Raw genomic sequence first — 13,084 nt, forward strand, 5'->3', positions numbered from 1 at the left:
AAGATGTGACTGAGAAGACAGGGAAAGGGATGGCTGAACTCCCAGTGTTTTGTGTTTTTTGGTTTTTGGGGGGTTTTTTAGTTTCTTAATCGACAAAAAGTTAAATTACTTTATTTGTTCTTGTGTTTATCCTGATTATGTTTGCTAATCAACCTCGTGTTCTTTTCATTCCAGATTCCACTTTGACATTGGTCCTTTCGAAAGCATGTGGCCTGGGATTTTTGTGTACATGGTCCATCGGTCCTGTGGGACGTCCTGGTATGACCGACGTAACAACTTCCGTCTGAAGCTGTTGACTGACACGTCCTCTTCCACCCCCTGCCTAAATGCCTTGTCACTTTCTTGGTTGATAATTATCTGAAAATATGCCATATATAAATAATTTTTTCAAAATATCTAAATAAAAAAAGGCTGAGATTGTTGGACAGATTGATAGCCTTCTTGGATTCCCCCTCCAGCCTGCCAAGCTCTTTGCCAGGGTGGCTGTCCTTGGCAACCAACCATGTGTCTGCCAGGTGATGGTCAAAACACAGGTGGAAATTACCGTAGGCTGTGTAGTGGGAAAAGGTAGGGATTGTTGCTCCACAGAATCTCGTACTGTGTGAAGGTGTGTTTTGGAAAACATGCACTGAATTTAGCATCAGCTGTCAGCCTCCATAGGACAGGTGTGAAGGAAACAGGTCTCCTGATTCCACACCAAGCGCACGACTAGGGACTCGACTGTGGCTGCCTTCCCCTGTGGGTCCTTCCCCTCTCCTGTGGCCTGCCCTAGGGTCCTTTCAGGACTTTCCACATACCTTTTTACAGCTTCAGCTCACATGCTGAAAATGCAAAGAATAATTTTCATTTTCTCTTTCCCACTCATTTAATCATTAAGTTATAGAGGCTTTTAGTTGCTCTGGAACTAAATTGTCGCTCCCTTGCTATTGAGTTCTGTGTCTTCTCTTAACCTCTGTCAGTCACTTTCATAAATTGCTCCTTTGCGAGGACGTGCACGGGGTAATCAACTCCACTCATTTCCTGGATATCCTTCGGGAGTTTGACCAGTTGGAACTCTTATAATGACATACCTTATATATCAAGTACATGAAAATTTTCAGTGGGAAATAAAAAGGTTGTGTATCTTAGAAGTTTTATGAACTCTCATCTCCTTAGTATCTTAAAGAACCCGGTTTTATATTGATGTACTTTTGTTTTAAGCAGCCTTAAATTCCTCAAGAGAGCTGCTGGGACCTCAAATGAGTAGAAATAAAACAGAGTAGCAATGTCGCACACTAGAAACGTGTCCTACTGTTTTATGCCCTGTGTCAGGATTTTGGTGTAGCCATTGGCCACACTCAATAGTTTGAGTGTGCCGTGGTACTTCGGGTCCGTTTTGAAAGGATAGTCACTCATCCGGGGAATTCTCATGGTCTCCAGACAGCAGCTCATGAATCTCAGTGCACTTTTTGGAAAACATGAGCTCAAAACACCCTTGGACAGGGTGATGAAATGTTTGTTGAGCACGGTGGGATGTGGAAAATGCTTGATGGGGGGACGGTGATGCAGTGACTGCCAGGGAGCTGGTTCTGGTGTGTGCCCCCCGGGGGGCCAGTTAGTGTGTCAGATCAGAGGCTCAGCAAGAGCCTCCCCTCCCCAGCGGATGGGGAGACGGGGGTGGGGAGTGGGGCCCGGCGCGTGCGTCCCTGTGGGCTCAGACGTATGTGTTGAGGCCAGAGTTCTAGCTACAATGTACTGACTCATTCCCAGTTTCTGTCATAACACTTTCTTCTCCACACAGCTTTGAGCTTGAAAAGTTGTGTCGCTTTATTATGTCTGTGAAGAAGAACTACCGGCGGGTGCCGTACCACAACTGGAAGCACGCCGTCACGGTGGCACACTGCATGTACGCCATCCTGCAGAACAACCACGGGCTCTTCACCGACCTTGAGGTACGTGCGCACACACCTGCCCTTCCCGTTCCACGTGCCTGCGTGCATTTGCACACGCGTGTCAGAGCACCGTCCTGGGGGGGGTGAGTGACGTGGGATTCCACGGCAGGTCGGGAGCGCAGTGGAAGAAACTTGTAAAGTTGCCGGGCCTGAGGGTTTGTCATATTATTCTGAACAAGAGATGTCGATACAGAAATTCCCACTGAGGAAGCACTAGTTTAATGGTCTCTCTTCCCGTTTATGTCTTCTGGAAGTCTTCGTTAGGTAAACAAAGTCTGTCTTTCTCCTTGCGCAGTGCCCTGGGGGATGCAGGCGTATCCTGCTGAGTTGAGAACCCAGGACACTGACTCATTCAATACGGTCGAGACATAAATGTGTATTTGATGCCCTGTCCCACGAGGAAGTGGGCTCTGTGAGGCTTCCCTGACTTTCCTGACTTGGCATGCCCAGAGCTGGTAACCCTGAGCGACTGGGGCTGCCCAGTCCATCCGTGCACCGCTGCCCAGCCCTGTACTCGGTGACGCAACTGCCAGGCGCGTCACGCCCCGACATGGTCCCAGCGTCGAGTCCCCTCTCCTCTCCTCCATAAAACTGGTCTTCTGCCCCAGACCGTGCAGAGAAGGGGCTTCCTCATCCCCGAGTCAAGGAACTTGTGCTTCTCCCAAGGGCACGTTTGCACTAGAACCCAGCGCCTCTCTGGGCCAGTCCTGTACCTCTTCTCTCCCGTCAGACCAAATTCACAATCTGGGCCGGGAGCTTGGAAGGTATGTTGTGTGGCGGGGTGGGGAGTGCTATTTTAAAGAGTCAGAATGTTTCCTTCTTTCCTTAGTAATCTCTTGGTAGGGCTTAGTCAGCCAGACAACTTACAGTGTATTACCAAGGAAAGATGAAATGTGTTCTTTTTTCATATAAATTATTCTGATTTTCCATTTCATTGGATCCCATATTTCTAAGACATTCAGCACTTTTTCCATTTAGTTCCTTTTAAGGAAGGAGTCCATTGTCTTATTTGCCATAGGATAGCCTGTGACTTTGACAACCATGGAAACTATACTTCCAAATTACCTTGAAATACACATTCAAAAATGGAAAATTTCAGATAAGTGAGAAAATTTGCAGCTACAGATTAACTCATTTAAGTTCCTAATTCATCTTTAGAATGATATCATCATGTTTTCACAAGAAGTCCAGTTCTTTTGGCTAAAAATAATCCCAAAATAACATGTGTAAAAATTTAAATATATTTTTTAAAAGCGATATTTAATCTCTGATGGAGCTATTAGAAACTATCATTTTAGGGGCTCCTGGGTGGCTCAGGAGGTTAAGCGTCTGCCTTCTGCTCAGGTCATGATCTCAGGGTCCCGGGATCCAGCCCAGCATTGGGCTCCCTGCACAGCGGGGAATCTGCTTCTCTCCCTCTCCCTCTACCCACCCCCACTTGTGCTCTTTCTGTCTCTGTCTCTGTCTCTCTCTCTTTCAACTATATGAATAAAATTTTTTTGAAAAAAATTAGCATTTGATCTTGCTAAATGAGTATGTTAAAGATAATTCTTCACTTGGTAAATTATTTTCACATGCTTGATTCTGGCATACTTTTAATCGAACAGTTGAACTTTATGTCAATAAAAATAAAATAGGTAAAAAAGAGTGGAAAAATGTACATAATAGCTTTTACCTATTGTCCAAGATTTTAAAACCTTGACATTTCTGGGCACCTGGGTGGCTCAGTGGATTAAAGCCTCTGCCTTTGGCTCAGGTCATGATCTCAGAGTCCTGGGATCGAGCCCCGCATCGGGGCTCTCTGCTCAACAGGGAGCCTGTTTCCTTCTCCCTCTCTCTGCCTGCCTCTCTGCCTACTTGTGGTCTCTCTCTGTCAAATAAATAAATAAGATCTTTAAAAAACAAACAAAAGACCTTGAAATTTCTTACCAGATTCATCGTGGTTGACAACAGCAGAAAATTTGGGAACAAACCCAAAGCATACTCAGAATGTAGCTAATTCAGCTGTCCTCAGAGCCTGCAGGACAGCTCCCGTGCAAACACCAGCAGGTGATGGGTGCCAATGGTCTGGGAGGCCTTCCCGCCCAGCAGGTTTGCAGCAGAAACGAGGTCTGCTCAATGACGACCAGAAAGGAGCAGGTCGGAGGGAGGCACCCAGTTCAACTTGTGGGCCTTCCGCAGACCCCATCCTGCCTGTCGGCGTCTCCCGCTGCGGGCTCTGACTTCACACATTCACCACAACATTCGCCAGGCTCCCCTCCAGAGCCCCCCCTCTCCTCCTGACCTTGTACACTGACTCCACTCCCCAGAGGACCTGCTCTAGGGATTCACCCCTCCCCTCCTCCCTCTGTGTGTTTTCTCCCGGCACTGGCTTGTCTGTGCAGAGCGCCCTGTTGTTCCTCCATCATAACACACCCCCTTGATCTGCCTCTCCACTCGGTTCTCTCCCGACTTCTCAGTCCTCCCTTGCCACAAACCCATGGAAGAGCTGCCTTACTGGCTGGCTCCCACTCCTTTCCCCTTTTTTCTGAAACCATCTTGGACCAGGCTTCCGCCCCACCCATCCCCGAAAATGCCCTGGGCCGGGTCCCCAGTGCCTTGCACCTCGCCCACTGAGGGTCAGTGCTTGCATTTCAGCTCCTTGAGTCACTGTCTTCCCATGGCTCCAGGACCCCCAACGCTGTTGGTTTCTTCTGGTCACATAGGTTTGGGGGTTGCTTTGGGGGTTTTTTGCTATTTCTTCTTCCCTCAGACTTCTGAAAGTTGAAATACTTGAGGGCGCAGACCTCTGGACTCCTCTAACCCCGAACAGCAACTTTGGTGGGCCCAGCCAGTCTGGTGGCCCAAAACACCATATACACGGACACCCTCTTTCTCCAGCTGAGACCTGCCTCCCCCCACCACAGAAGGCTAGACTAGAATAGACCACCGTCAGCTCAGAATCTCCCCTGAAGTTCGTTAGTCTGAAACTGAACTCCTGAGCCCTTTCCTCCAACCTCCTTCACCCGCGACTGTCCCCGTGTCAGTTGATGACAGCCCTACACTTGCCAAGGTGAAGCACCTTGCGGCCGTTCTTGACTCCTGCCTTCCCTCCCTCCCCTGCTCTCCCTTTGGCTCACACTTAGACTGTACGAAAATCCTGCTGACCCTGCCTATGAAACTCACCCTGATTTAATCACGTCTTCTGAGCCCCCCAGTGCTGCCTCTGGTCTACGCTTTGCCTGAATTACGACGAAACCCTCCTCGCCAGTCTGTCTTTCCTCTTGGAGTCTGTTCTCAGTACAATTGCCCACGTGGTAATCTTTTATAAAAATGTAAGTTATATGATATCACTGCTCTGCTAAAAACCCCGTAGTCCTTCCCTGGTTCCCACAGAAAATAAGACCTCAAAGATTGTCAGCTCCTCTTTCTGCCATTCTTGTCTGTCCTCTGCCCACAGCCCCCGCCGCCCTCTGAGCCCCTCTAATCCCGTGGGGGAGGCTTACCCTGGAGCCGGTGCCGCCTCTCCCACCGCTTTTCTCCTTCATCTTCTGCGGCCCACCCCACTTGCTGTAACACTTCACCTGCTCCCACCTGCTCTGCTTTTGCTCTTTCTCTGTGCAATTGTGCCGTTTTGTCACAAGCTATGTGACTTACTGTTTTAGTCCTCATTTCTCTGTAGTGGCAACCGCATTGTTGAAACTTAACACTGAATGGATTTTTGAATGAAGGGCAGTAACTGTCCTTTCCTTGTGCAGATTCGCTTTCTCTAATTCTTGGGGACATTTGCGTTAATTTGATACCATCTGTACTTTTCCCCAAAGTTGAGCCAGAAAAGTCAAGAATAATTCCGTTGTCAAGTTCATAAGCCAGAAAAACAAAGAAAGAGGTTTAAGACGAAGCTAGATTACCTGGAATTTCAGACCTTCCTAAGGATGCGGGCTGTTGTGAGGACAGGAGCCAGTCCATGCGATCGGCGGGAGAAGCCAAGATCGCGTCACACCCACTGCTTGGTTTTGAACATCTGCACTGTGTCATTTTTTCTTGAAGCGCAAAGGACTGCTGATCGCGTGCCTGTGTCATGACCTGGACCACAGGGGTTTCAGCAACAGCTACCTGCAGAAGTTCGACCACCCCCTGGCCGCGCTCTACTCCACGTCCACCATGGAGCAGCACCACTTCTCCCAGACCGTGTCCATCCTCCAGGTGAGCGCTCCCCGCCCTCCCCGCCCCGGACAGCCTCTAATGGCCTGTGCAGAAGGAGGGGTGTTGGGCGGCCTCCTGCCAGCAGCGGCTGCATATTATGGCAGAACCTTGTATGTACAGTCGCCGTTAGATAGTCGTGGGGTTTTCGGATGATGCCTCCTCGGTGGAGATTTTGAACATATATGTGTATATATATATATATTTTGCTTTGACTTTTAAGTACATGATACTCTTAAGGGAAAGCTTATTTTACATACTAAATCATAAATTTATATGGATTTTCATATTCTTAAACCCAACGTATTGAACAACAAATCTTCAGAGTTAGGCAAATCAAGTTTTAAGTGCACTGAAGTCCTTTTAGTTTCCTTGTTTGTTCGTGGTGCTTGATCTAGACATGGGCAGCCGTCACTTCACTGGCTGGTATACACGCTCTGTTTTCACCCTAGACATTCGTCCTCAAGGTCACCTTCACGAGGTGCCTCCGACCTCATGCTGGCTGGACCCCTCTCCTGGATGGTCTCTTAAATGTGCTTTGACTTCAGGGGGGCGGACTCTGTGTTCTCGTCGCACTGTCAGCGCCAGAGTAGGAAGCACAGTCCCAGTAGGTCGTCCGGGGACGGCCGTGGGCTCTGCGGGATACATGTGTATAGACGGGTGTGACACAGCCCAGAGGCACCTGCAGCGGGACCGGCCGAGGGCGGGCTGCGGTGCGGGGGCCGTTTGCCTCCTGGCGCCGTCCCCGTCCCCGTGCGGCCGGGCTGCGGTTTGCTCTCCCCAGCTTCCCCGACCAGCCTTGTTTATCATCTGTGTCTGAACCGTCCAGGTGGGCAGGTAGTGCTCCTAGCCCAGACCTTCTCAGAACGCAGCAAAACGTGCCTGTGTGGGTCCTGTTTCCTCAGGACCGAGAAGGTAAACGATGGCCTCACTGAAGTGAGACTCCGGGTACCTGCTGGTGACTGAGGGGTCCGCGGGGGCTGCTGCAGGCACCTGCGGGCTGTATCCGATGGCTGGCGGGCTGTTCCACTCGTCCGCAGCTGGTCCTCGCCCTGAGAGCCGCAGGCAGTCGCGCTCCCAGTGTCCCTCAGCACCGTCCTGCCTTCATTAACGCGACAGATGTCTGTACGGACGGGTAGATACGGACATACCTACCGACCTCGTAATTTAAGCAGGATAAAAGATGTGTGTGAGTACGCACATATCTGTGCCTGCGTGTGCGTGTGTGTGTATAGAAACGTGCCTTTTGTAGATGACAGGCATCCTAGAACTTCACGACGGTTTTTGCGTATACTCTGATCTTACGTCAGGATGCCTTCATTTAGAGATAATTCAGACTCACTGCCTTAGCCTCCCATGTCCTAATTCACACATTTGCCTACGGCAATATTATAGTAATGTAATCTGCAAATAATTGTAATAGCCTTTATAAGGTTTCTTTGAAAAACCTATTTTAAACATAATGGGATTCGTTCTGAAATAGGGATTGCACAAAGTACACTGCTGCTGGGTAGAATAAAAAATTAGGCCCCGTGACATAGCAGTGATTAAACCATGGAGGCACGGAGAGGCCTGGACCCACCCCAGTGCTGGGAGACTTGCCCCATTTGCTGCCCTCCACAGTGGGGATTCGGAAGGGTCTGTCTCATTTTGTGCAAGCCCTCAGCAGCGTGGGGGCTCCACAGGACATAACACAGAGTTCCTAGAATGATCAGAACACGGAAGGCAGCACCCAGGGCAGTAACTTCAGCTCAGGCAACCTATTGGTGAGAAGGTGTTGAAGAATCATTAGGTTCCAAGGGTTGGAGATGGGGTTTCCATTGATGGGGAGGCCACAGGAAGGGCGAATCTGTTCTCCATTTCTAGGAAGATCATTACTCAGCGTGCTTACAGTCTTCCTCAGGATCACAAGAAGGAGGAGCTGGAAAGAAGCACGGGTCATTGCCATAGATCCAGGAGAAAAGGCTACCCTTTAAAAACCGAATCCATATGCTGAACTGACCTAAAGCCTCCTGTGTGAGTCGGGACAGGGAGAGATGTGTCAGGATCGTAAACAGATGGCCCATCACCGTGACAGGAGGATTCAGGAAAGGTTTCCTTCTTCTGGAAACTGCTGTGCTCTCTGCTGGTTTGACATCTGTGCTCATGATCCTTCTTGGAGTATTTCTTCTCAGATCCATCTCGAACTGCCTCTTGAATTTCATTTTAGTAGCAAACATTAATGAGCTCCTCCCAGCTGCCAACACCCATTTTAGGCCCAGGGGCTGTAGTAGCAGCAGAGCCCGATCCCTGCCGTCGCGCTGCTCATCTCGGTGCTCCGCCAGGTTGCTCTCTGGAGTCCTTCTGGTCACCGTTGTGGCTCTCACACCTGTGTCTCAGCCTAGGGCACAGGGGTCTTCTGTTTCCAAACACCTGAACTCCGCGTTCAGTGTGACCAGAACTTGCTTATTATCCTACATCTCCTCTGGGGTGGCCTCCATCTCCCAGCCATCACGGGGGCATGACCTTAGAGTCATTGTTCCCCACCCCCACATCCAGGTGTCAAGGCCTGCTGATTTTAGCTTTAACAAGACAACTCCAGGGGCCCCTGGGTGGCTCAGTTGTTGGGCATCTGCCTTTGGCTCAGGTCATGATCCCAAGGTCCTGGGCTCCCTTCAGTGGGAAGCCTGCTTCTCTTCCACTCCCCCTGCTTGTGTCCCCTCTCTTGCTGTCTCTGTCTCTGTCAAATAAATAGATAAAATCTTTGCGGGGGGGGGGAAGAGACAACTCCAGACTTGACCAATTTAAGGTGATAGTCTAGAGTAATAGTAAAAATTCCAACCTCCAGTCACTAAAATGAGTATTGTTACAGCACAGAGATGCCTCTGACAGCTGTGTACCTGCAGTGTTCACCGTCAGGAAGGATTTGGCCTGTTGCTTCCCGATCTCTGCAGATCTTTGTCAGCGTGGCTGCGGCTGATTGTGGACCGGAGCTGTCCGTCCTCTGGCGACACGGCCCAGTGCAAGATGAATGGTTTGGTGTATATGGTTGGAGACGCCTCCCCATCAGGCCTTCCTCAGGCTGTGTGTGTGTGTGTGTGTGTGTGTGTGTGTGTGTGTGTGTGTGTGTGTGTGTGAGAGAGAGAGAGAGAGAGAGAGAGAGAGAGTTTATCAGTTTTGTTAACCCCAGTGCGGACGGAGTGTGGCTGCTACTGTTACTGGATACTCTGGGCAACCAGAGGGAGTGTAGTCGCACCCCTGGCTGACCACAGCCACATCAGTAAGCAGACTGAACAGAAAATACATCTAAAAAGCTAGTATCAGTCTAACCCACAAACACATCATCACTTACAGAAAGAAGGAGGCGTGTGTATTCGGTCCTGGCTTGCCTTCACTCTTGTCTCAGTGAGAGAGACGCAGTGGGCCGTCCCTTCTGCGTGGGCCGTGGAGGAGGTTGAGTTGTGGATGAAGTCAGCGCAGTGTTCTCGTTTTTGCTGAGCGGCCCATTACCTCTTAACATCAGGCCGTCAGGACTGGTTTCCTGGTGATCGGGGCCCTTGGTGTTCCAGACAGTGGGGGCTCCCACCACCTGCTGAGCCGGCCCTTCAGACTCCTGCAGCCTCCTGTGCGTCCACCAGCGACCTTGCTTCTCTGACATCCGGCATTCAGCCTTCGTCATCTGTCATCTACCTTTATTCCCTCACCGAACACCATTTCTCCAAGCTTGCCTCTCTCACACCCATCTTCCAGACACGTCTGATCATGTTATTCTCCTACTTAAAAGTCATCAGTGGGTCCTGGGGGGTCAAGAATAAATTCCATCTTTTAAAAAATTTATTTATTTATTCAGGAAAAAGAATAACATAAGCAAGGGAGCGGCAGAGGGAGAAGCAGGCTCCCCGCTGAGCAGGGAGCCCGATGTGGGGCTCGATCCCAGAACCCTAGGATCATGACCTGAGCCAAAGGCAGATGCTTAACCAACTGAGCCACCCAGGCACCTCAATAAATTCCATTTCTCGACTGATATTCAGGCTTTTAGTGAATGGCCCATGGGTGGCCTAGGAGCACAGTATCTACTGTACTTCTCAGTTGCACACAGTTCTTACTTCTGCGTCATTGCCTGCATCCTCACTTGTAATTCTCCACTGTCTTTTTGAGGCAGCTTCTTATCTCCAAGGCTCAGCTCAGCCCAGTAATACCACCTCCAGTAGAATTATTTCATGACTTCCCGACACGGTTGGAGCACAGCCATGTGCCGCTTTACATGGCCTCTGAGCCGGCAAGCAGACGCATATCATAGTTTTTTTCCACATCATATTGAAATTTTCTGTTGGCGAGCTTAGCTTGTCACTACTCTGAATTATAAGCCCAGTGAGGACAGTCACTGCAGACCACTGGTCCCTGTCCCTGCCCACCCATCACTGGGTCTCCTGCCGTGGATGGCAGTGGTCACATGAAGGTATGAAATATGGGTGTAAGAGTTCAGGGGACACAGAACAGTGAGTGCAAGTCAGAGATGGAAAGTCGCCGAGTTTTATTCAATGGAGAGGGCGTCAGTGAGTCTCCTTGGGACAAAGCGTGGGTCAGTACTGAAACAAAAACTGCATGCCTTCAAGTAAGGAGACGATTTTGTGTGGACAGTCACATTCAGGAAGGCACGTGAGCTTGTTTGCTGACCCGCATGTTTCCGTAATTGTGGTAGAACCGTTGCTGTTGGAATATTAAATCGCTCATTCTCTTGCCTCATGAGATGTCACCAAGCGCTCTGAATATCGCAGCCACCCTTCTTCCATGTTTAGCCTTCTGTGACTCTCCCATGTGAAGTACTCACAAGTCACAATTTAAAAAAACAGACCAATTAGGAATAATCTTTCTTGTTATGAAGAAAATGTTCTCAATATTCCATCAATCTTGAATTGTCTGGTACTTTTGAAATATGTTTAGATGTTAAGAGAATTGTCTTTACACCAGCATTGTGGGACCCTGCGACACTTTCATTACTTCTTAGAGCTGCTGACAAGCCACTGTTCCCGCCTGTCTGCACGAAGCAGTGTTTACTGCACGTTGTTACGTTGTAACTTCTCTCCCACACTGCCTTTATTAATAAGCTAAAATGTATCACACAGAGGCTAGCTTGAACCTGTCCTTTTCTGCAGATGTGTTCTGAAGGGATAGAGGTGATCTTTAACTACATATTTCTCCTTGGACATATGTGTGTTATTTGTTTGTTCGATTTTCCTTTCTGTCCTTTAGCTCTGGCTGCAGAAGTCATACTGGTAAATTTTGTCCTCCTCGTCACAACCATCATCATAGTAATCATTTCATCATTTATTAGGTACTCATTATAAATATTGTAGTACTTTTGACTTAATACTTACTATAAATGAGAAACATAAGAATTTTGCACATATTAACACATTGGTTTTTATAATGTTCTGTGAGGTAAGTATCAGTTTATTTCCATTTTCAATAAGATGATGTGCATCAAAGAGATTAAGTACCTTGTCCATTGTCATAGAGTAAGTGACCGAACAGGATTAAAAACTAGAATTGTTTGACTCCAAACCCTTAGTTCTTAATTCCAGTACCACTGCGCTTCCTAGCCTGTGATTGGATGCAGCAGGTGATTAAGTATCCGAATAAGTACCACACCATTGCTGTTGTGAATGCTCGATGCAATTGACTACTGTTATCTCAGGTCCCCTGAATAATTTGGCCCATGCCTGTGGCTTCCTGTGGGTGACTTACACCCACCCGAGTGAGCTTAGGCTGGTTGGCATGCGGGTGTTGAAATCTGGGCTCCAAGGCCTTTCCTTACGCATCTCTTTCATAGAGCTGAGCAGCATGGGGCTTTGGAAAGAATTATTTATGATTAATAATATTTTAAAAGTTTGCTAAGGAAATACGGGCAGTTTGTCCTTCTGCTTCAGTCCTAACCTCCCTGCAGCCCATGTTACGTTGTTGCTGGAGTGACTGTCCCTCGTTACCTTCCAGAGACCATTCCAGTTTTGACACCAGGCCTATGAACTCTCTCACCGTGTGACCATTTCTCCACGGGGACGATGTGCTTGAGCCGTACTGAAATGTTGTGGCTCCCGCTGAGCCCACGTGGTCTCTTGTGGCCCCTCCTTGCCCTGCAGAATCCACGGCCCTGCCCGTGCTCTTCTGGAGCCCTTCACTGAGCTCATCCCGGAGACCGCTGCGTGCGTTCTGTCATGCGCTTCTACACTCCCCCCTCTAAGCTGTGGACCCTCCCCGGGCACTCCCGTGGTTGGGGCCGTGCGCAGAGTAGCTCCCGTCCTCCGAACATCCTCGCACAAAGTGAAACGTTCACACTGAATAGCTGCTCGGTCAGTAAAGACCCACGTTCTTCACCTCGCAATGGGTAAGACACAGGCAGACGCACTGCAGCAGTGCAGTGGCCGGCTGAGAACCCACGGGCTTGCCTTGTCTAAGCGCTGGAGGGCCCGACAGACCACCCACCCAGGGAGTGGGTCGCTGGGGGCTCCCAGCACGGGGCTGATCCCAGTGTCACGTGTGTTCTCCGGTAGCTCCCAGACCTCAGCCGCTTAGAGCATGCGGCAGAGCCCACAGACGCTCGCACAGGCCTGAGGACTGTATGCAGTTCACCCATCTTTGGATTTTAGGAACGTTTCCCCATGTAAAATTCGGGTTAGTTTATGCCTGATTGATACAGAATGGGATGACCTGCCTTGACGTAACAAACTTCAAGCACTATGACCTGGGACATGAACTATAATAAACTCACCAGCTGGTAGATAAAAGTCTTATATTATGAGGTTTCCGTAATGTGAAATTGGAGATTTTTAAAGATTCTAAGCTATTTCTCTGCTGTGGTTGGTTGCTCTATCTCCCTTATTTTCCTCTGGTAGGAGCTGAAAGACACGCACTTCATGCACTTGAAGACACAGTTCGTGTGCTCATTTGCTGCCTTTAGCCCTTGCAGAGTATCGTGGGAGGCAGTAGAGGGC

At 49.2% G+C, this 13,084-nt stretch overlaps 1 protein-coding gene across 2 annotated transcripts in view; it reads left to right on the forward strand.

Moving 5' to 3' along the window:
* The window catches only part of LOC111158707 (phosphodiesterase 10A), a 570,570-nt gene that overhangs the window by 525,087 nt on the left and 32,399 nt on the right, over nt 1-13,084 (forward strand). For both annotated transcript variants that reach the window (XM_022520920.1, XM_022520921.1), the window contains 3 exons: nt 175-258; nt 1,781-1,931; nt 5,961-6,116. In XM_022520920.1, coding sequence (XP_022376628.1) covers nt 175-258; nt 1,781-1,931; nt 5,961-6,116 — 391 coding nt within the window. The remainder of the gene's footprint in view (nt 1-174; nt 259-1,780; nt 1,932-5,960; nt 6,117-13,084) is intronic.

This window comes from Enhydra lutris, unplaced genomic scaffold (assembly GCF_002288905.1).
Source record: "Enhydra lutris kenyoni isolate GAN:26980312 unplaced genomic scaffold, ASM228890v2 scaffoldscaffold62, whole genome shotgun sequence".
Classification (NCBI taxonomy): domain Eukaryota; kingdom Metazoa; phylum Chordata; class Mammalia; order Carnivora; family Mustelidae; genus Enhydra; species Enhydra lutris.